The 21,104-nt window shown below is 58.0% G+C and overlaps 9 protein-coding genes across 9 annotated transcripts; 6 read left to right on the plus strand and 3 right to left on the minus strand.

Annotated features, from left to right (window-relative positions):
* Positions 1-284: 284 nt before the first annotated feature.
* On the plus strand, positions 285-1,929 carry MYCTH_102965 (cytochrome P450-like protein; the record flags this gene model as incomplete). Its single annotated transcript, XM_003663716.1, has 2 exons — positions 285-956; positions 1,015-1,929. 2 exons carry the CDS (start codon positions 285-287, stop codon positions 1,927-1,929), a joined length of 1,587 nt encoding a protein of 528 aa, XP_003663764.1.
* A 463-nt stretch (positions 1,930-2,392) lies between these two features.
* MYCTH_52514 (glycoside hydrolase family 5 protein) lies at positions 2,393-3,836 on the plus strand (the record flags this gene model as incomplete). Its single annotated transcript, XM_003663717.1, has 2 exons — positions 2,393-2,995; positions 3,171-3,836. The coding sequence occupies 2 exons, from the start codon at positions 2,393-2,395 to the stop codon at positions 3,834-3,836; spliced, it is 1,269 nt and encodes a 422-aa protein (XP_003663765.1).
* Positions 3,837-3,974: 138 nt separating this feature from the next.
* On the minus strand, positions 3,975-5,055 carry MYCTH_2305912 (uncharacterized protein; the record flags this gene model as incomplete). The annotated part of the gene is made up of 1 exon (XM_003663718.1): positions 3,975-5,055. A coding segment is annotated over exon 1 (802 nt), but the record flags the coding sequence as incomplete, so codon positions are not given.
* Positions 5,056-7,292: 2,237 nt separating this feature from the next.
* Positions 7,293-8,387, plus strand: MYCTH_108391 (glycoside hydrolase family 72 protein). The gene is made up of 2 exons (XM_003663719.1): positions 7,293-7,372; positions 7,418-8,387. The coding sequence occupies exons 1-2, from the start codon at positions 7,345-7,347 to the stop codon at positions 8,380-8,382; spliced, it is 993 nt and encodes a 330-aa protein (XP_003663767.1). The 5' UTR covers positions 7,293-7,344; the 3' UTR covers positions 8,383-8,387.
* A 533-nt stretch (positions 8,388-8,920) lies between these two features.
* On the plus strand, positions 8,921-10,662 carry MYCTH_53905 (uncharacterized protein; the record flags this gene model as incomplete). Its single annotated transcript, XM_003663720.1, has 4 exons — positions 8,921-9,186; positions 9,306-9,354; positions 9,483-9,813; positions 9,953-10,662. 4 exons carry the CDS (start codon positions 8,921-8,923, stop codon positions 10,660-10,662), a joined length of 1,356 nt encoding a protein of 451 aa, XP_003663768.1.
* Positions 10,663-10,974: 312 nt separating this feature from the next.
* On the minus strand, positions 10,975-14,920 carry MYCTH_2134470 (uncharacterized protein). The gene is made up of 8 exons (XM_003663721.1): positions 14,615-14,920; positions 14,360-14,527; positions 13,956-14,288; positions 13,749-13,875; positions 13,589-13,630; positions 13,433-13,517; positions 13,337-13,382; positions 10,975-13,276 (listed from the first exon to the last, which is right to left on the minus strand). Exons 1-8 carry the CDS (start codon positions 14,706-14,708, stop codon positions 11,274-11,276), a joined length of 2,898 nt encoding a protein of 965 aa, XP_003663769.1. The 5' UTR covers positions 14,709-14,920; the 3' UTR covers positions 10,975-11,273.
* Positions 14,921-15,213: 293 nt separating this feature from the next.
* On the plus strand, positions 15,214-16,830 carry MYCTH_2305924 (uncharacterized protein). The gene is made up of 2 exons (XM_003663722.1): positions 15,214-15,393; positions 15,505-16,830. The coding sequence occupies exons 1-2, from the start codon at positions 15,304-15,306 to the stop codon at positions 16,669-16,671; spliced, it is 1,257 nt and encodes a 418-aa protein (XP_003663770.1). The 5' UTR covers positions 15,214-15,303; the 3' UTR covers positions 16,672-16,830.
* On the minus strand, positions 16,830-17,954 carry MYCTH_2305926 (uncharacterized protein). The gene is made up of 3 exons (XM_003663723.1): positions 17,624-17,954; positions 17,297-17,519; positions 16,830-17,230 (listed from the first exon to the last, which is right to left on the minus strand). Exons 1-3 carry the CDS (start codon positions 17,645-17,647, stop codon positions 17,052-17,054), a joined length of 426 nt encoding a protein of 141 aa, XP_003663771.1. The 5' UTR covers positions 17,648-17,954; the 3' UTR covers positions 16,830-17,051.
* An 882-nt stretch (positions 17,955-18,836) lies between these two features.
* Positions 18,837-19,926, plus strand: MYCTH_69953 (epimerase/hydratase). Its single transcript, XM_003663724.1, has 3 exons — positions 18,837-19,123; positions 19,215-19,494; positions 19,629-19,926. The coding sequence occupies exons 1-3, from the start codon at positions 18,880-18,882 to the stop codon at positions 19,792-19,794; spliced, it is 690 nt and encodes a 229-aa protein (XP_003663772.1). The 5' UTR covers positions 18,837-18,879; the 3' UTR covers positions 19,795-19,926.
* Positions 19,927-21,104: the final 1,178 nt, after the last annotated feature.

The following is a 21,104-nucleotide window of genomic DNA, read 5'->3' on the forward strand; positions in this document are numbered from 1 at the left end:
GGTTTATGCCGCGGAAAGCCGAACTCTCTCACACAGCGCTCGCAGAAGGAAAGCAGGAAGCTTCGAGACCAGCACGATTGCCCAATGATGTTTTTTTCCTTTGGTTGATGAGAATGCATCGGATAGCCCGGTGTGGGAATGGCAACCGTTTATCTAAATCGGCCTTCTGCCCGTTGCGTAACCTTGACTTAAGCTCGACTTCTTCCTGTCGGCAGATGTGTGTCGAGCTTCCCGAGCATTGTTCGGTTTTCATGAGCTGACCGACCGACCGACCTTCTCTCGCCATGACCTTCAGTGCCGAACACCTCCAGCTTTGGCTGGGCTTGGTAGCCATCTCTGGCTTCCTCTACACAACATGCCTGGTCATCTACCGACTCTTCTTCCACCCCCTGGCCAAGTACCCGGGCCCGTTCCTGGCCAAACTCACCGATGCGTACATGCTCTACTACGCCTGGAGGGGTGATCGCCACCTCGAGTTCTGGCGGATGCACGAGAAATACGGCAAGTTTGTGCGCTTCGGACCCAACTCGCTTTCAATCAATTCCAACACGGCCCTGAAGGACATCTACGGCTTCCGCGCCAACGTCCGCAAGGCCGAGTTCTACGACGCCTTTGTGCACCCGGCGCCCAACACCCACAACGCCCGTGACAAAGATCTCCACGCCCGTAAGCGCCGTGTCCTCTCGCACGCCTTCTCGGACGGCGCCATCAAGGAGGTTGAGCGGTACATTCTGGCCAACATCCGCACTTTCTGCGAGGCCATCGGAGACTATGGACGCGTGATTCACGAGAAGAAGGGGTGGAGTTCGCCCAAGAACATGTCTGACTGGTGCAACTGGCTTGCCATGGACATCCTGGGCGACCTCTGCTTTGGGAAGGCCTTCCACATGCTCGACCGCCCGGACAACCGGTACGCCGTCGATCTCGTTGGCGTCGCGGCCCAGAGGCATCTTCTTGTAAGTATCAGATGGAAAGAAAGATATCCGTCAGTTTCCCTTGATCTAACAGGCGCAGTGCGGCACCATGCCCATCATCAACAAGCTCAGCCTGGACAAGATCCTCTTCCACAGGATCGCGGCTGGCCGCGCGAGGTACATGGCATATAGCCGGCAGCAACTCGCCGAGCGCACAGCGTTGGGTGACGAAACCGACCGCCGCGACTTCTTTTATCATCTTCTCAAGGCTCGCGACCCGGAAACCGGCCAGGGCTTCACCACGCCCGAACTCTGGGGCGAGTCCAATCTCCTCATCATTGCGGGCTCGGACACGACCTCCACCGCCATGGCCGCAACCCTCTTCTACCTCGTCCGCCACCCAGACGCTCTCGCCAAAGTCACGGCCGAGATCCGCTCCCAGTTCGCGTCCCTCGAAGATATCCACCAGGGCGCGCAGCTCAACGCGTGCGTCTACCTGCGCGCTTGCATCGACGAGGCCATGCGCCTGTCGCCCTCAGTCGGCGGTCTGCTGCCTCGCGAGGTGCTGAAGGGGGGGATGACCATCGATGGCGAGCACATTCCTGCCGGCATCATCGTCGGCACCCCGCACTATGCCATCCATCACAACCCGGCCTACTACCCGGATCCGTTCGCGTACCGGCCCGAGCGGTGGATCGTTGGCAGCGAGAAAGGGGACGGGGTTGACGTGAGCGACGAGGCCCAGGTGGCGCTCGCGCAGAGCGCTTTCTGCCCCTTCTCGATCGGGCCGCGCGGGTGCATCGGCAAGGGCCTGGCGTACGTCGAGATGACTCTTACTTTGGCGAGGGTGTTGTTCTTGTATGATTTGCGCAAGGCGGTCGGCGTCGCTGACCCCGGGGAGGGCAAACCTGGTGCGGGCTACGGAAGGGACAGAGTTGGGGAGTTCCAGCTGGTGGATACTTTTACGAGTCTGAAGGATGGGCCGATGGTCGAGTTCCGGAGACGGGAGTTGTGATATCGTCAAGCAACGCAGGCGCGTAGTATGAGAGACATTTGGGTAATAACACAAAACTTTTTTCAGTGCTTTGTGTTCATTCGAAATACTCGACCTGAATACAAGTGATTGCGTTGAGATTTCAGACACGGACTATTATTACTCCCATCCCAACGACGAATATCTCGAGACAGTAATTAATTAATAATGATTGGCCATTGATCTGGAGCCAAACTTACAGAGTAGCCTTCGGGAGATTTTCCACCGAGATGCCGACCGCAAGAATTAGCCAGACAGCATTCTGCTTCATCTATACTAGGTACTGTATCTTGATGAAACCTCACGGTCTCCCTACCCCTCACATGTGGACCAACTCTATAATAACGATGTTCCCAGACAGCAGTATTTCTCCGACGATGACTTGCATCCTGCGTCCGTCGTTTGGCAGGTCGAACACTATCAGGACCCGTTCTTGATGCCCACGATGAAGCCAATTCTAGGAGTTGGTGCGCTTCTCAATCTCGGGGCCACTGTCAAAGGTCTCGTCTCCAGTCGAGCTGACTGGCCAAATGGACCCCTGGTGACCTCTGGTCGCTGGATTCACGATGCGTCGGGAAATAATGTCACCTATGCTGGTACCAACTGGCCCGGACACACCGATGTCATGATCCCCGAAGGCCTGCAGTACCAGTCCATTGAGACGATCGTGCAGAAAGTGAAGAGTCTCGGAATGAACGCGGTCCGCCTCACCTTCGCCATCCAGATGATTGACGAGATCTACGCCAACAACGGCAAGGATATCACCCTCGAAAGGGCCTTCGTGCAGGCCTTGGGACAGACCAACGGGATCAAGGTGCTGAACCAGGTCCTGGCCAATAATCCCCAGTTCAACACCTCCACGACCCGCCTGCAAGTCTTTGACGCCGTGGCCGCGGAGCTCAACAAGCAGCAGATCTACATCCACCTGGACAATCATATCTCCAAGGGCATGTGGTGCTGCTCCAGCACTGACGGCAACAGCTGGTGGGGCGACACCTACTTTTCGACCGAAAACTGGGTGCGCGGGCTGTCCTACATGGCCGAACATGTCCGTAAAACACCTTTCCTTTCCTTCTCGAATCTTTCCTTTTCGTGTTTTTTTTTTTTTTTTTGGGGGGGGGGGTGGGTTGGGCGGGAATTTCTTTCCCTTCCTGCACCCTCCTGCTTTGCATCGTAATTACCACTGACCGAAGCCGTACGTTATTAATATGTAAACAACACAGGGCAAATCCTGGCCGGCCCTGACCTCGATCGGTCTGCGCAACGAGCCGCGGGAGCCGACCTCGAACCCTGCGCTCGCTCAGTCCTCGTATAACTGGCAGTCCTGGTACAGGTACATGCGGCAGGGCGCCGACGCGGTGCACGGCGCCAACCCGGACCTGCTGATCTTCCTGTCCGGGCTGAACTTCGACACGTATCTGACGCCCGTCGTGCGCGGGGAGCCGCTCGCGCCGGGCACGGACCGGTTCGACGTGGCCGACTTCGCCGCCGGGCCGGCCGGCAAGCTCGTGCTGGAGCTGCACAACTACGAGACCGGCGCGACCAGCTGCGACGCGCTGCGCGCGAACCTGGACCGCAACGGGTTCGAGGCGCTGCTGTCGCCGGACGACGCGGTGGCCAACGTGCTCCCCGTCGTCATGACCGAGTTCGGGTTCCAGATGGACGACCGCACCTGGCGCGGCGTCTACGCGAGCTGTCTGGCCCAGTACCTGCCCGAGCGCAAGGCCGGGTGGACCATCTGGGTGCTGGCGGGGAGCTACTACGTACGGTCGGGCACGCAGGATTATGACGAAGGGTGGGGGTTGCTGAATCACGACTGGAGCGACTGGCGGAGTCCGGGGTATGTGGACGGAGCGTTGAAGGCCATGGTGCGAGAGACGTTGAGTTGAGGGTGTTGTAGTATTAAAGAATAGCCCGGCGTGTTCTGTGCCCGGGAACCGTTGAGGGCTTTAATATTAAGCGTACATAGGCTCTTCGCCGGCCTCGCGCCTGGTTCACTGTCCACGGCAGTGGCATCTCCATCGTTCACTGTCTCAGAGCCTCGAGTTCTTGCCTCCTCCATCAGGTTATAGGCGTCCATGTCGCTAGCGGCCTGGCTTTGTAGCTGTCTCCGAAGAGACTCGAGAACGGGATCCTGAGCGTGTTGTTCAACGAAGCTGCACTCATGTCCTTGGAGTTCAAGGCGTTCTTCCACTTCCTGGCCCTCGCTTGTTCCCAGTTCTTCCGAAGGGAAACAGGTCGTTGTTGAGGCAGCAACATCTGTGCTTCACTTGGCGAGTTCTGTGTGATGTTTTCGCGGGTGAACTGCGCGGGCATTTGGTCTGGCATCTCGACAGGTATCTTCTTTATATTCTCCATTTGCATGGCCATGTCAAGGCTCCGCGCAATCTGATCTAGGGGTTTCTTGAACTCGACATGCCTGGCAAAATCATCTCCGTCAATGTAAATTTCTGCCGAACGTGGCGAGAACTTGAGCAGGTCGTGCTTCATTTGGCGACTCCTACCGCGCAGCTTGCCTTCGACCTCAACGCGCATGAAGAGGGGACGCTTGCTGTGCTCAAAGCCGAATGCGGTGTGATACGTCTGACTGTGGGCTTGTTCGGGGTTGATGCTGTTCTCGGAGAGGTCCCATTCGAGCCCATTCGAGTGTTCGAAGACCGTCACGGCCCTGCGGTCTGCGCACAGTGCCTTTGAAAACCCATTGGCTGGCACGCTTCTTGGAGATGCTGGTCTTGCGACCGACGCTGCCAAGCTCGAAGCCCATAATGCCAACAGTAGGGACAAGCGCGTCCTCTTTGGTTTTGGTGAGGACTGTTTTAGTGCCGGTAAGGTAGCGGGGGCCGTAGTGCTCTGTGATTTGCACAGCATGTTCGGAGCCGAGAGACGGGGTGAGAGGGCGTACGACGACAGAGCTTCGCTCAAAGTAACGTAGACATGTGCTCGCTCGAGTCAGTAGCCATGGGGCTGCCTGAAGGTGATGTCCATGTGCCCGCCGGCCTCTGGTCATTGCTCAGGACGCCCCATCGGGCCTTCTTCCGGTGGTATTTGCAGTCAATGTCAACCTGTCCGATGGCGGCCGATCCGACGTCTGCAGAGATGGGAGCCCCGTGCAGCCTCCCCGTCGAACCTTTCGAAGTCGTTGCGTTCATATCGTCTCACTTTTAAGACGAGGCCGCGTCGCTGTGGCTGGGATTGGGCGTTTGTTGATGCCGCTGCTGCTCCGCTGGCGCTCCGCTGGCCCTTGTGATGCTCAGCCAGAGAAATCGAGTCCAATTACTGTCGTCTTGCTTTGCTTTCTCTCACCCCAAACATATCAAGTAGAACATCTCTAAACAAATCAGAAAAACTATGCAATTATGGCAAAAATCTAAAAACAGCGGATGGGAAGCAGGAATGCCCGAGACCGTAGAGTCTGTCGACTCGGTGTTAGCGGGGCTCTTGACGCCTAAGGTAAACCAACTGGGGATATTGATGGCTGGGGCTGAAGGCTGCGGTCGGTTAGGCAGACCTGAAGCGGGACCAACGGAAAGCGCCCACGATTTTTGTCGCTCTACAATCAAACTTGAGCGTTACGTTGATCGATGCTACAACCCCCCAACCCCGGGGAATGCACACCTAGGGTTGTACATAGTACGGAGGTATGTACAGTACAGACATTCAATCCTTTAACCAAAGAATGCAGGGCAAAAATTGATTTCAGCACCCTCATGCTCCCAAATAAGGCTCCCTGTCGAAACCTCAGCGTGACTCCTTATTACCCGTTCAGCACCGTTCCTCCAACAAGACCGTCGCGTTGCCAATAATTACCACTTGCCGCTCACACAGCCATGCCACCAGATTCAGATAATTAATTACATCACCTCGCCAAATATCCCGGCTTGAGACTCGAACAAACGGGGCACAAGGCAGGGAAGGAGAGGGTTCAAATGTTCCGTCGTTCCTTCGAGACATCGACTTTGGAAACAGGGTTGTTTCCGGAGATCTCACGAAGCGCCCCGTAAGCGGCCCCATTTACCTGCCGAATCCCGATGACGGCAGCGACAGCGACATTGCTGACGGCTACGGCAGCGGGTCCGCTCCACCACGCGGACGTCTGACAGGAGCTCCTATCAGAGGCGGCGACCAAGCCAGACCGAGATCGAGGTCAAGGTCGTGGTTGAGAACTCGCCCGAGGGCTCCCTCCTTTGAGGACTGGGCATCAGTCTACGTGAATAGGAACCGCCCACGCGATCATGATTAGACACGTTCATCACGCTCGCTCTACAGTGTAGGCGAGTTCTGAATCCTCCTCCCCGACACCGGAACAAAAGGGGCGGTAGCATGATGAGGGAATGCATGAACGCCGCTGACGGATTCGCTTCCGCTCTCCTCGCTCTCGACGATGCCCACTTAATTAATGACTCGGCCATGCCTCCGATGGCTCATGGCTAAACGAATGATTATTAATTAAGGATAACGACAAGTTGCTTTTCTTCGACCAGCTGAGCCCCGGAGTACCAGACCGCTTCACCTTCTCTCCCAGTGTTTTCCCCTCGGATCGGTTGCGCACCTACGATGCCGCTAACGGAATCATACCTCGATGGAAGCCAAGACAAGTCGCGCCCGGAGACGACTTTGGGTCCACGGCACAGATGGTTCTGCAAGCCAATGAGCAGCTGGGAGACCTTGATCTTCAGACAGGCTGTCTGAAGGAGATGATGTACCGGGGGGGTGCTGTCTCCTGAGAGAATCCTTCCTTGACTCCACAGTATTTGGTCGTCAGCCGGAAATCAGAAGATGCTATTATGGTTTAATCTCTTCCGCGCTCTGTTGGCGCACACACCAACGGAGCGGAAAGAGCTGCACACCGCGACCTCCTCCTCGAGATTGAGACAGGGCACAGAAACCAGGTAGTCGATCGGCTCCACGTTCTAGCCGCGCTCTCTCCCGATAAAGCGCAACAAAATGCATACAAAAGATGGCGGAAGCTACAGGAACTTGCACATGGAACTCTTCGAACTATGATGAATTCTACCAGAGTATTGTTGATGAGCGGAATCACAAGGGCAGGGGAGGAGGTCGTTTTGAAAGGAGAATCCGCGACAAGGCGGCACATAACGTGACCGAGTCGACAGGTGTCCAAGCCGATCTTTCTCCCGGCGGAACAGCTACTAATACCAAGGAGCTCTCGGTCAGAGAACCCAGAAACCCGGACCTAGAAAACCCCAGTGCAGGGTTGTCCGACACCTCTGCCGCTGCCCCCATCTTCCCCAAACCCGTTCTAAGGCTATTGGGAAGTTCGCAAGACTCTCATGATACAGGTGCCGGCATTTCCTCGAAACGGTAATGTGTGAGCGGCATCTAAAATGTCGGCCCGCCCAAGCCCTGAGCGAGGCGTGAGGGGACAAAGGGCTGCCAATGTTGAGCACTGCGAACTCCCCAAAAGGTGTGGAAGAAACGAAGCTACGGAGTAGTGCTGACACCAATGTAGCGCCCTCCCTCAAGGCGGCGGTACGGGACCTGCACGCCTTCCGCGGCGCGAGGAGTTACCGGCACATCCCGCTCGCCTACTCGGCCGCCAACGTCCCTCCTCTGCTGCTTCTCACCGCAGAGTACCTCACCTGCACCGGCGGCAGCGGCAGCGGCAGCGGCAGCAGCGCGACCATCGACTTGCTGGGGCTCAACATCTTCGAGGCCACGCCGTGCGCGTCATCCACCTGGACCGCCCTGCGCGCAGCTCGGCGCCGGTCCTCTCCGTCCCCGTCGTCGTCTCCGAGATCGGCTGCCACGTGCGCATCGAGACCGGGCAGCAGCAGGGTTCGGAGGAAAGGAGAGGGGGGGGGGGTGAGGAGGAGCATGATAAGAGGGAGGAAAACAACCAGTTCCGCGCCGCGGCGACGGTGCTGGGGCCCGGACGTGCGGGAACATCTTCTCGGGCGTCAGCGTGTATTAATTACGAGTGGACCAAGCACGCCGAGAGCGAGTTCGGCGGGGTGGAGTACCTCCGTACGCGGCGGAGGCGGCGGCCAACACCGACGACGGCGACGACGTGACGCCGACGCCCGCGGCCGAGTACGCCGCGTCCCTGTCCTCTTCCCAGACCGCCCTCCGCCCGCCTGCCCGACGCGGGACCAGGCCGAGGGGTGGCTCGTCGACGCGGACGAGCCGCTGCCGACGATCGACGGGCTGGTGATTGGCACCGTGACGGTCGAGGAGACGATTACCGGCACCGGCGGGAGCCCTCTTGGTTCTTTTCTGTTTTGTAGAAACACCCGTGGCAAACCACGTGTCAGTCAATTGGGGGCGCTCACTCGAAGTTTTGCAACAACATCGAAGGATGCACGAGTGGATCGACCACCTTGGCGGCAACAACTATTACAATGCCGACAACAACGACAACAACGACAACAACACGCTTCTAATAAATTACGTACACCAAAAGAGAGAAGGGATTGAACACTACTCCGTAAAGAGAGAAGTGGGAATCCATGTAGTTTTATCCCCGGTGCCGGGCTGTAGCCGGGCGCCATTCATCCCGCTCGGCGATTGCGTGATCCACGTGGGCGATGATGAATGCCCATCCTCTCCGGTCACGGGCCGGGGCACGCTCCGCCAATTGAAACTAACCCGGACGGTCGCTTGGTGTATGTATGTATATATACTATACATACATCTGGAGGTTGGAGCCATGGCAGTATTATCGAGACCGCGTGGGGGTGAGCCCCCGGAGGGTTCGAGTGGGAACCGCAACGACGGGCCAACCTGAAGGCCAATGGGTTGCACCAAGTTCAATGGCGCAATACGACCGGCGTTTTGTGAACTGAATCGAAGTGGGTTGTTGGGAGGAGCCAAGCTCAGTTCCCCAGGGGCAACCGGCTTTCGGCGTTGCTCCATGCTAGGCTTTATCTTGATATCTTGACTGCATGTCGTCCCGTGTTGGGACCTACTTTGGGCATATCACTACTCATCACTCACTGCAGAACTGCCAGGCACAATGAGTGGCGTATCCTTTCTCCGGCGTGTTTCATTGCATGGCTTTCGAGGGCGCTCCAAGTCCGGCGTGCCACAACCAGAGACGGAGAAACCCCCATTCAAGACGGCCCCTATCATACCCGAGACCCAAACAGTCCTCCTCCTACACGCGGCACGCCAGCCTTACGAGCTGACCGAGAACTACCCGGTTTCTGATCTAAGGGACGATCATGAGGTCCTTGTCCAGACGCGAGCCATCGGGCTGAACCCAGTAGATTGGAAGGCCCCGTAAGTATACCATCTTTCCGTCTTGTCCTCTTCGATCTTGCACCCTTCATGAACTGACATGACACCTTGACAAGTGATTTTAACTTTGCCATTCCGGAACTACCATACATTGCTGGCAGGGAGCTGGCCGGCGAGGTAATAAAGCGACGATCATCTTCACGACTCAAGGTTGGGGACAAGGTAAGAAAAAGTCCCCTCCTCCTCTGCCCCCCCCCCCCCCCCTTTTTTTTTTTTTCTTTTTTGTTCTCCTTCTATTACTCGCTTCTTGGATCCGCCGATACTAATAATAAGCCTAGGTCCTCGTCATCTCGACAGACTACAGAGACCTGCGCAAGTCTGCCTTCCAGCACTATGTCGTAGCCCTCGACTATAACACGGTCCGCCTCCCCCCTTCCATCTCCCATGAGGAGGGCTCGACGCTGGGCGTTGCCTTCGTGGCCGCCGCTCTCTCCTTGGGTGTGTGCATGGGACTCGACTTCTCCTCCGTCCTGGACGGGCCGGACATCTACTCCCTGATCCGGCAGCTCCCGCCGGACGCACTCGCACCCGACGTAAGGGACGAATGTCTCAACGCGCTCCCCAGTCAAGAACGCGCCCAACCCGGTGACTGGCTCGCCGTATGGGGAGGTAAGCTCTCTCTCTCTCTCTCTCTTTTTTTTTTTTTGTCTCCATCATCTTTATTCTCTCTCTGCCATCTCCTCCTCCCCATCCACTCAACTAACAAATCCCACCCTCCCTCCTTCTGACCAAACAAAACAAATAACAGGCTCGTCCACATCCGCCAACCTCACCATCCAACTAGCCCGCCTCGCGGGCCTCCGCACCATCGCCGTAGCCGACACTGCCAAGCACGGCGTGCGGCTATCCAACCACCGTAGCACGCGGCCCGACCTGCTGGTCGACAGCCACGACCCGGCGCGGGCCGTGGCCGTGATCCGCGCCAACGCGGCCAGGAACGGCGGCCGCGGCGTGCGGTTCGCCATCGACACGAGGGGGAAGGACTCGGCCGGGTGGCTGGCGCGGGCTCTGGCGCGCGACTACGACGCCGAGAAGAACGACGGCACCAAGGACAAGGAGACGAACCCGGCGGCAGCGGCAGGGGCGCCCCCCTCGCCGCCGGGCACGCCCGACTCCGACGACGAGGACTCCGACGACTCGGACGGGGGCCGCCCCGGCGACCGCCCGGCGCGCCCGATCCTCCCGCCCGACGCCCACCTGATCGGCCTCACCGGCTTGCCCAAGGAGCCGGCCCCGGCGGGCGTGGTCTACCACACGGTGCCGATCAAGGTGTTCCACGAGGTGCCCGCCGTCGGGCGGGCGCTGGTCGAGTGGCTCGAGAGGTTGCTGGCTCGCGGGCTCGTGGCGCCGGCCGACATCATCGACGTCGAGCGCGGGCTGGAGAGCGTGAACCGGGGCCTGGATCGCATGAGGAGGGGCGAGATCAGCGGGGGGAAGTTGGTCGTCAGGGTTGATTGAGCGGCACAGTGGATGATCCACGCAGTCTCCGCCTCCTGAGAATTTTTTTTGTTTGTTTTGTCTTGTTTTGTTTTCGTTGTTGGGCAGTTCTTCTGTCCGTGCTTGGCTGGCCACGAGTGGGTTGAGTAGACGACCGGCTTTGCGACTTCTGCCGGATGGATGTCGCGCGTTTTGGGGGGTTCGGGGTACCGTTATCCAGGTTTGAGGGTCTTGTCAGGGGAGGGCGGATGGTGTGCTTGTCAAGAAAATTTTAAAGGGGGGGGGGGGGGGGGGTGTCTTGGGAATGAAAAAGCAAGAAGCAAGACCATTAAGCACAACTTAGAAATTTCGTTACTCTTGTACTAGTTTTACTAGTACGACGTTGTCCTCCCACTTACACCTCCGCCGCCGCCGCCGAACCGTCATCACCGTTACATTAGCCCAAATCGAAATAAACAAACACGCCAACTCCAACCCCCTACCATTCCCCCCTTTCCCTTAATACATCTTAACTCATAACCCTTCATCACCACATATCATCAGACAGCCACCCCAATCGATCCGCCATCACTCAAACCCGCTTCTTCCCCCCTTCACCTCCTCTGTTCCTCTCCTCTCCTCCTCTCTCCACTTTAGAAAGCATAATACCGCGGCTCATCAAAAACGTGATAGCGATGGCCGCGGACTCCTTCGCCCCTGAACATGGCCGGGAACCGCATCCCCTCGGGCACCTCCTCCTCGGGCACGCGGCGGTCGCGCAGCGCCTTGGGCGCCGACCAGGTCGAGGCGGCGTCGTCCTCGGACGCGGGCACGACGAACTTGGCGACCTGCAGTTCCGTGTCGGTGATGGTGCTGCGGCTGACGCGGGCGTACCCGGTGCGGCGCAGGCCCTTGAACAGGATGTACTCGCACCAGCGGTCGTCGTCCGTCTCGTCCACGTCGTGCATCCCGCTCGTGGCCGACACGTACGTGTTGTAGTTGCCCTGCAGCGGCGTCGTCACCAGGTACGACAGCAGGATGCTCGGCCGCGGCGACGACCCCATCAGCCTGGCCATGTACTCGGACTGCAACCGCCGGTCCTCCGGGTCCTCCTCCTGGCCCGAGTGGAAGACGAAGACGTCCACGAGGGTGCCGTACACGTCCAGGGTGGCGTGGATGGCCGGCGCCAGCTCCCCGACGGGACTGGGCAGCAGGTGGTGGGTCGAGTTGAGGATGGGGAACTTGGACAGGAGCGCCGCGCCCCACGTGTGCTTGTTGGGGCCCGGCCCGTAGTCGACGTACATGCCCAGGTCCTCGGCCAGGAACTGGGTCGTGTCGCGGTTGCCCATGATGATGTGCTGCAGGTCCGACTCGAGCAGGCCGACCACGTCGACCTCGAGCTCCTTGAGCAGGTCCCGCATGCGGTACTCGGACGACCACATGTCGTTGTCGAGCGAGAAGTGGATGGTCCAGATGCCCGCCGTGATGAGCCGGTTCTCGGCATGGTACGGCTTGTAGTCGTTGGCGGGGAAGCGCAGGACGTTGGCGCAGAGGAACAGCACGTTGAGGACGGCCAGCGCGCCGAGGTGGTACTTCCGATGGTTGGTCTTGGTCGCGCCGCGCGGGGCCGCCTGCACGCGAGCCGACTTGGCTTGCTGCGAGATGAGGTCCAAGAGGCCGGCGCCGATCAGCAGCATCATGGTGATCATGATCCAGTCGGTGCGTTCCCGGACGAGCGGGCCGCCCGGCACGAAGGCGTAGGCGACGACCCAGACGTGGAAGAGAACCATGAAGTTGTAAATGAGGAAACCGAGGCCGAAGGTGACGGCCGGGCTCTTCTTGGCAGCGCTGCTGATCAGCGGGATCGCGATGGCCGTCAGGTAGGCGGCGAGCGCGAGGCCACCGCAGTAACCGAGCCAGTGATGGTAGAGGGTGAGAAGAGCGGCGCCCACGCAGCCCACGCCGTACGCGGTCCACGTCGTGACAAGGGCCGGGCGCGAGATGCCAGCGACAACACCGGCGGTCATGGCGGCAACGGTGTACCACCCGTGGACGTTAGAGACGGGACCGCGGATCGGGTACCCATCCCAGACCCAGAGAATCATGGTGCTGGTATCGGAGAGGAGCGAGTGGAGTGCGAAGAACAGGCCGCCGATGCCCAGGGCGGAAAGCAACGTCGACCCGCTCTTCGCTTCGGACGAGTTGCCGCCCTGCAAGGGAGCACGGCGTGTGAACCGCAACACGGCGAGCACAGCGAGCACCAAGCCGGTGCCGTTCCAACCCCCGTTCGCCGCGTGCATGATGGGCCAGATGGGATTGTTGGTGTACCAGGCAAACTTGGCGACCGACGACATGAGCAGGCCAATAACCCATGCGAGAACGCGCATCTCCAATCTCGCCGGGTGAACCGAGTCGGAGGACAGGGTGGCGGCCCATCCGAGACAGCTCACGGCGACCCCGAACCCGACAACGAAGAGTCGACGGGTGGGGTCCTCGACCAGGTAAGCTACCAGACCAGCGAGGGAGAGCAGGTGGGTAAGACGCTGGTTCTTGAGAACCAGGGAGCGAAGCGATCTTATGCCGAGGAGAGCGGGGGCAACGGATGTCATGATGAGCGCCTCGAAGCCCGAGATGCCCATGTGCCAGAGGGGGAAGTCTAGGGAGAAGAATTAGTGAATTAGTCAGGGCAGAGCAAGTAGGAGCTCGACAGACTTACACCAGACCACGACGCCCAGGCTGGTCAAGATGGACCAAAAGACAAACTGCGCCCGTCATTAACTTGCGTGCTCTTTCCGAACGTCGGACCACTTACGCCATGGTAGATATCGGCAGCAATGTCAAGAGCCTCGTCCAGCCGGAATCCCGCCGAAAACACGCCCGCGGTGGCCTTCTCCTTTCTGTCCAATATCATTAGCCGCCCGCCGACAGTTTTGCCTACGCAGGAAGAACCCAGAAGAGAGCCGCTTACTCCTTTTCAAGCACGGCAGTGGGCACGGACGACTGGTTGGCACTATCGAACCGCGTTTAGAACATGTCCTCATCATCTCATTCAATCGTCGCGTATGTACAAGCCCTCGACCCGCAAAGGGGCGCAGGACAGGGGCTACAGCGGAAGCCATTGCACGTACCCCATGCTTGCGCCCTTGACGTCCCTGACAACCACCTCGAAGGTGTCAAAGTCTAGCGCCGTAACGGCGTCGAAGGCAATGTCGAGAATGATCAAACTCCATTCGAAGAAGGCGTAGATCGTGTAGGCTGGACTCGAGCGTCAACACTATATGAACCCTCCTCTCCCGCCAGGGATATTTTGCATTCAAACGAATCGACCAACTTACCCCCTGGCACACGGTGGACCTTGTGCTGGATGAAGAAGTAGACCAATGGCACCAGCGTGCCGAAAAAGGCGCTAGCCAAGTACTTCCGGTACTTGATGGCCTTGGCATTCGGCGGGCTCAGGGCAATGCAGCCGGTCGTCCAGGGGATCGTGAAGACAATGTACGAGATCATGAGGATGTCGTGCCAGTCGTGGTCATCGGTCGACGTGATGTAGGTCCATCCGCCGCACGTCAGCGTCCGGATGAGGCCGGAGATGGCGATCGCCTTCGGGAGGGTGCGGCCGGGCTTCGCAGTGAGGAGGTACCAGAGGCCGACGAGCGCAAATCTCGGTCCTGGGGCGGGCCGTCAGCGATGATGCCGTCAAACGTCCGGGATTCAAGAACGAGTCTCAGGCCGGACGTACCGGAAGTGATAGCGATGAAGATCATGAAGATGGAGCGCTCGGGATAGCGGTCGCCAATGGTGGCCGAGACGGACGGAAACCACTCGTCGGGGTAGCCAAACCACTCATTCCGGACGATCTTGTGGTAGTGTAGTGCGGAGCCGACGATGAGGGCGCTGAGGAATGCAACTAACGACGCGGTCAACATCTCGCTTGATGCGCCGATCTGGAATCTTTCTTGTCCGGCCAGCGGCCAGCCACACGGATGCTACCCACGATATGCGACGGCAGTGTGCGACCAGCTCACCCACTGGCCATTGAAGGACAGCACGACGCCGGCGTCCTTGTCTTTATAGCGTGACGCAGCCATCGTTTGCCGTTTCAGGAATCGAGATCGAACCGGAAACAAAAAGTGGCGTGTCGGGGTTACCCGCGCTTGCACATGTCAGACGGGGCCCAGAGAGCCCTAAGTCCTCTTGATTGGATGGGTCGAAACTAAGGAAAGAAAACAAAGACGGAGTTGCCGACAAGCGAACGTCACGAAAAGTAAAGAGAAAGCAAGAGAAGGAGAACGGAGGTTTGCTCGACAATCCACCGATGGGAAGGAAGGAGTGTGCGAAGCGGCCGGAAGCCTCGGCGCGCTACAAGTATTCTGAAGCCTTGGTATTGCTCGGAACCGCGGAGCTCGAATTCGGTCACGCCCGGCCCCCTGTCACTGTCACATTCCGGAGCGCAGGGATTTGGGAGGGGTACAGAAAAGGTCGCTTGGCACGGCACGCACCGGCGCGCAGGCGGTGAGTTGGGGCGGAAAACGATGCCCCGCTAAAAAGTGCCGTGGGCGTGCATCATTCCACATCTAAAGACGTCTGAGTTCCAAAGTTTCGGGGGCCCTCTCGAACACATACATACATACTTAATCACTCATCTTATCCTCGCTGATTGGAGTCCAATCAGCCGCCAAACAAATGGCTGGCGTCTCCGATAAAGCACGTTTCTACCTGGAGCGTGCTGCTCCCGAACTGCGCGAGTTTGAAGAGAAAGGAATATTCACCAAAGTCTGCCGCCCGCTGCCCCTCGACCCCCCCCCCAGTTCTCATCTGTGTCCCGTACTCCCCATTTATCTAAGAAACCAAAGCTAACCAGGATTTTTCCCCAACTCGCTCCAGGACGAGATCCGCGCCCTCGTAAGCAAACGGTCCGACTATGAACACCTTATCCTCTCGCCGGGGACCAAGCCGTCCGACTTCCTGTCCTACGTCGCCTGGGAGCGGTCGCTCGACCGGCTGCGGGCGAAGCGGTGTCGGCGGCTCAACATCCGGGCGACGTCCGGGGTGGGGTCGTCGCACGCGAGCCACGCGCGCACGTTTGGCATCTTCGAGCGGGCCGTGCTCAAGCACCCGGGCAGCGTGCCGCTGTGGCGGGCCTACCTCGACTTTGCCGGCGGCGAGGCCCGGGCGAGCAAGCGGTGGCGGCGCATCTGCACGCGCGCGCTGCGCCTGCACCCGACCGACGCGGGCCTGTGGGCGCTCGCGGGCCGCCGCGCCGCCCAGGCCGGCGACATGGAGCGCGCCCGCGCCCACTTCCTGCGCGGCTGCCGCTTCTGCACCGGCGAGGCCACTCTGTGGGTCGAGTACGCCCGGTGCGAGATGGAGTGGCTCGCGCGCATCGAGGCTAAGAAGGCGGGCAAGGGCGTCCGCAAGGGCGTCAACGCGATGGAGGCCGTCAAGGCGACCGAGGCGGTCCAGGAGGGCGACGTGATGATGTTGGAGGACGACGACGACGACGACGATAGCGGGGATGAGGACGGGCTCATGCTGCCCGACCCGGACGCGCAGGGGCAAGGGAAGATGGCGAAGCCGCAGGTTTTCGACGAGGAGACGACCAAGAAGATGGAGCAGAGCCCGGCGCTGAGCGGCGCGATACCCATGGCGATCTTCGACATTGCCAAGAAGCAGCCCTTCTACGGGCCGGCCGCGGCTGAGACCTTCTTCGACGCGTTTGCCGTCTTCACCGCCGTCTCGTCGCAGCCCAAGATTGTGCAGCACGTTCTCAGCGCCATGGAGGAGTCGTTCCCCAACCACCCGTGCACCTGCAGCTGCCAGGTCCGCCAGCCGCTGATCGGGGTGGACGTCCAGACCGCCGCGTTCCCGAAGGCGCTGCGCGAGTCGCTGGCTCGGTTGAAGAGCGGTATGGAGAGGACGGAGGACAAAAAGACGCTCGCGGACAAGATGGTTGTCTGGATCGACGGCATCTTGGAGACCGAGGGCCTCGATGCCGCCATCAAGACGGTGCTGGAACACACGAAGCGGTCGTTGCAGTCATCCACATGTTGATACCCGGGGGAACAGGCAAGGGAGCATGTGACAATTGATAGATTACGCTGTTTTTTATCATCCCGAGACCTCACGTGTCCCTGTCCCCCTTCATTGGTCTGGTGCGGTCCTCTTCGACGCCTTCTGCTCCGCCACCTCCATCAGGTACTTCCACTCGGCTGGGCTGACCTTGGTTACACTGAGCCGGGATTGCTTCAGCAGCTGCATGTTCTCGAGCGGCTTTCCAGGCGCGCCCATCTCGCGCAGCTCCTTGAGCAGGATGGGCACGGCAAACTTGCTCCGGAACTTGACGTGCACGACGCTCCACTTAGGGTTCGATGGGTCGGATTTGGGGTCGTAGTAAGGCGCATTGGGATCATGCGCGGTTACTAGAACATTGGTTAGGGCTTCATCCTGCTCGACTCAAGTGGACGGACGGACGCACGGTCGGGCGAGTGCTCTCGCACAATCTCCATGGTTCCGTAAATGCCGGGCTCGCTGCAGTTGGAGTGGTAGAAAAATGCCAGCTCCCCCTTCTTCATGGCTCGGAGGTTGTTGCGGGCGACATAGGAGCGGATACCTGTCCGACGTCAGCGCACGCTGCGCTGTGGCACAGACTGGTGAGAGGGTGCTTGTCTCTGCGTACCGTCCCATGGTTCAGGCTCTGTCTTGGCCCGCAAGTCGTCGATCGAGAACTTTACGTCGACGCCATTCTCGAACCGCGACTCGGGCTCGGCTTTCATGAGCCAGTAGTTCCTCTCACCCTCCGAAGCCGCAACATTGTCGGACAATGTGGCAGTCTCACTGGCGGCTTTGCCTTCCGCGGGAGACTTCTTGTCAAGGGGTTGCGACTCGGAGTTGGTTTGGTCCTAGATGCCTTGTTAGAGCCCAAACGGAGACATGGTAAGGCTGCGGCAGAGGAAGGGAGCATAAGGGATGTTGTAAAGCCAATGCCATGGCCGCAGCTTAGTACAGTACAGCTATGGAGCAACAACATTATTTTATCAAGGTCATATATCTGGGTAGCACACAAATCGTACCTTGTCAGTCTTTTTTGCTCTTGGTTTCTTGGTTGACGGCTGTGTTTTGGTTTCACGGGTTGTTGATACTTCGCTTGGTGCGGCTCCGTTGGCCGAGCTCTGCAAGCGCGAGGATCGCCGCCGCACTTGCTCCACCGGTGGCTCTTCTTCTGGAGCGGATTTCCGTTTTGGCATTATCTTGACTTGTCGGTGGTTGAGCTATGGCTCATTTCTCAGGCATCGTGTTGAACGCGGTGTGATGAGCTAGACGCGGCAAGATCCTGGCCCACAAACACAGTGCGGTTGGTAAAGTTGACTGTTCTCGCTCTCTCTGCAGGGGTATTTTAACTTTGTAAAGCACCACTACCACTGTGGGTTGCGTCCCTCAAAGCTTCAACGCGAAATCAGAGAGCCGTAACATCGCTTCCTTGGAACTCCTGCCCTCTGATCATCCCTTTTCGATTGAATACTACTGCGCTAAATGAACCTCCATATACAAGATACAAGAGAACAATATGCCGTGCTCTAGTTAAACAGGAAGCGTCAGCTACCATAAGGTAGTTAGGGCTCAGACTCTAATTATGTCACTCTTCCCGCCTTACCACCTTATCTTCGAGTTGAACACCAGTATAACAAACCAAACTGCCTTTTTTGGTCGAACAGACGGCCAACGAACCCGGTAGCGGTTGGTTTGAGCTTGGCTGCGGCGAGTCGTCTTCCAAAATCCAACCGTTGCCCCTCCCCGACAGAAATTTCCAAGAGTCCGCCGCAGCTCGCTCGTTACGCTGAGCACAGGACTCGGCATTTAGAATACGAAGGTATTGGAGTCGACCGGCCAATTGAATATAAATTCTCCTGTCAGACGTTAACGACGTCCTGTCGTCGGCGTCACAGATCCGGCCGAGCTTATCACCGGGGGGGCTGCTTTGTCTCCGTTGCAGTCTGTTGCATCGCTCCGAATTACTAATCGCCAAGGAGAAGCTAGCTTTTGGTGATTTCAAAGCGATGTGACGAAAGACTACCAAGGAATCTCTGTTCGCGGGGCCTCAGATAGCTGACTATGAACATCATAAGTGAAGATAAATAGAAAGCCTGGTCACCTTCCTTGACTATACTCGCACACACCTCCGACTTGAGCCGCCTTCACCGAATCATCCATCCAGTAATTATTCACAACGCTAAGCTTTGACAGCTTGAACATTTTCTGAAAATGGCAGTGCCCGAACAGAAGGTGATCTTCATCCTCGGTGGCGGACCACGCATTGGTCATGCCGTGGCCAAGAAGTTCTTGAGCCAAGGGTACAAAGTTGCCATCGGCAGACGCAACACTGAGAAGACGGAACTGGACGGTGTCTTGCCTGTTTACGTCGATGTTACACAGCCGGAGACGATCGAGGAAGCATTCCGCGAGGTCGAGTCAAAGCTAGGAGTTCCAAGCACCGTGGTATACAATGGTGAGCTGAGCTTGACCGCCGAGCCGCTTTACGCAGAAGTGTGACTGGTTGCCGGCCTCTGCTGACGAGCTACCTGGTGTTTAATCGTTAGCTGCCGCACTTACCTTCCCCCCCGACAACGACCCGTTCGGCGTGGATCCGGCGGACTTCAGTCGCGATCTCGCGATCAACGTGGACGGCGCGTATGCCGCTCTCCACCATGCGACTCGCCTCGCCCGGCGCCGCAACGTCTCCCCTCTTGCTTTCATCGCAACGGGCAACGTCACTCCCTTCAAGGCGCACCCGCTCGCAGTGACCCTCGGCCCCGGCAAGTCCGCGCTGGCGCATCTCATCTCGCTCGGGACGAGTGCCTACGACGCGAAGGAGTTCAGGTAAGGGAGCCCGCGGTGTGGCTGACTCTTCTCTATGCTTCAGTTCCCCTCTCCCCTTCCTTAACGAAACTCCCAATTTGCCTGGTGACTGCGTGTGTCTGAGGATCATGGCTGAGCGCACTATTATGAAACAGGTTTTACTTCGCTTCCCAGGTTACCGATGACGGTGGCCCGGTCCCGTATCCGGAGGTGAGCGGCGAGGCGCATGGAGAGGCCTATTGGAGGCTGGTGAATGGGGAGAGAGCTGAGTGGGATGTGAGGTTTACTGCAGCCCCTGACAGCTCTCCAAAGTTCGCCTGAGGGGCGGCGGTCTTGACGTCTGTCATCCGTGCTTATTTGGCTGTCGGGAATGCTCAGCACCGTCGATGCCCCGATCTCGTTGCTCACCACTCTCAGCGGTATTTAGTGGAGAAACTGAGCCACGATTCTCTGAATATGACATGTTCTCGAATCGCCTGCTTTGCCCAGCCCGTCAACGTCGCGCCGAGTTCGTGATTTGATTGATAGTTGTCAGCCGGCTCGGGCCTATTAGATGTGGTGCTGCCTATCAACACTATTGTTATGTATGTACTTAGGTATTAGTTGTCATCTGCAAGATATAATGCAGCTTTGAGACTGGGATGATGCGAAGAACCAAACAATGTGTGACGTGAGAACTGTCAGAATCTCGCAACGTTTCAGCAGACCTTCCTTTCTCTGATCGTCAATGGACAACAGAACGGTCTTTGATCGGGTATCTTCTCACATGATCTCTCTGGAGGCCCTGCGGTACATCACGGTCCGCATTGGTTTTGTTTCCGCTTTCCTTTGCCTAGAGAGTCGCACAGAATGCAGCTTGGACAGTGTCTGGACATCATGCGTGGCCTGCCACCTTCAACGACCAGATTTACCTCGAGTTAATTAAGGTACCAGGTTGGCATCCGACTTCCTCCAAAGCCTATGGTTCCTTCGACGACCCCTTGACAAGACGCAAAGGTTGATGCTCCTTTGATTGCTGGCTGTAATGCCAATTTGAAGAGCCTCGGGGAAAAAAAGTAAGACTGGAGACCAGAGCGCGAGGAAACTCGCCACCTAGGATCTCTTATCGTACAACAAATGAATGCCGACCATCCAGCGCCGAGGGTGTATTGTTTAAAGTGGCACCCAAAATTGCGAAATGCGAGTATTCGTACTGTGTGCACTGGCAGGAAAGGGTTAGGATCAGTTGGCTCGGGCACCTTTCGAATTTCGCGTAATTGGACAGAGTACGTACTAAAGTAAGGTAAATGCACTTTTAATGCCTGCTCGATTATTTTACAACATTGCGAGAGTATTCTTCGGCTTCGTTCTGTAATGTAGTACGCTCACTCCGGTTAATGGTCCGATAAAACGAGAGAGGGCGTCAGACGAAGCCAAGCGTTTGAGTGCGGCCGGGTTGGGTGGCCCGAATCTGTTGGCAAATGGCTGTTCGCTGCCCGGCCGGGGAAATTTTAGTGCATGGTGTAGAAGTGACTTTGCTGCTGAGCCCGAGCGAGATTTAAATGGGCTCAAACTGCCCCCCTCCCTGCTGTTTCCCATCCGTTTTCTCCCTCTCGACCTTCGTTCTAGGTCAAATCGTCCTTTATTTGCTG

Source organism: Thermothelomyces thermophilus, chromosome 4, assembly GCF_000226095.1.
Source record: "Thermothelomyces thermophilus ATCC 42464 chromosome 4, complete sequence".
NCBI lineage: Eukaryota > Fungi > Ascomycota > Sordariomycetes > Sordariales > Chaetomiaceae > Thermothelomyces > Thermothelomyces thermophilus.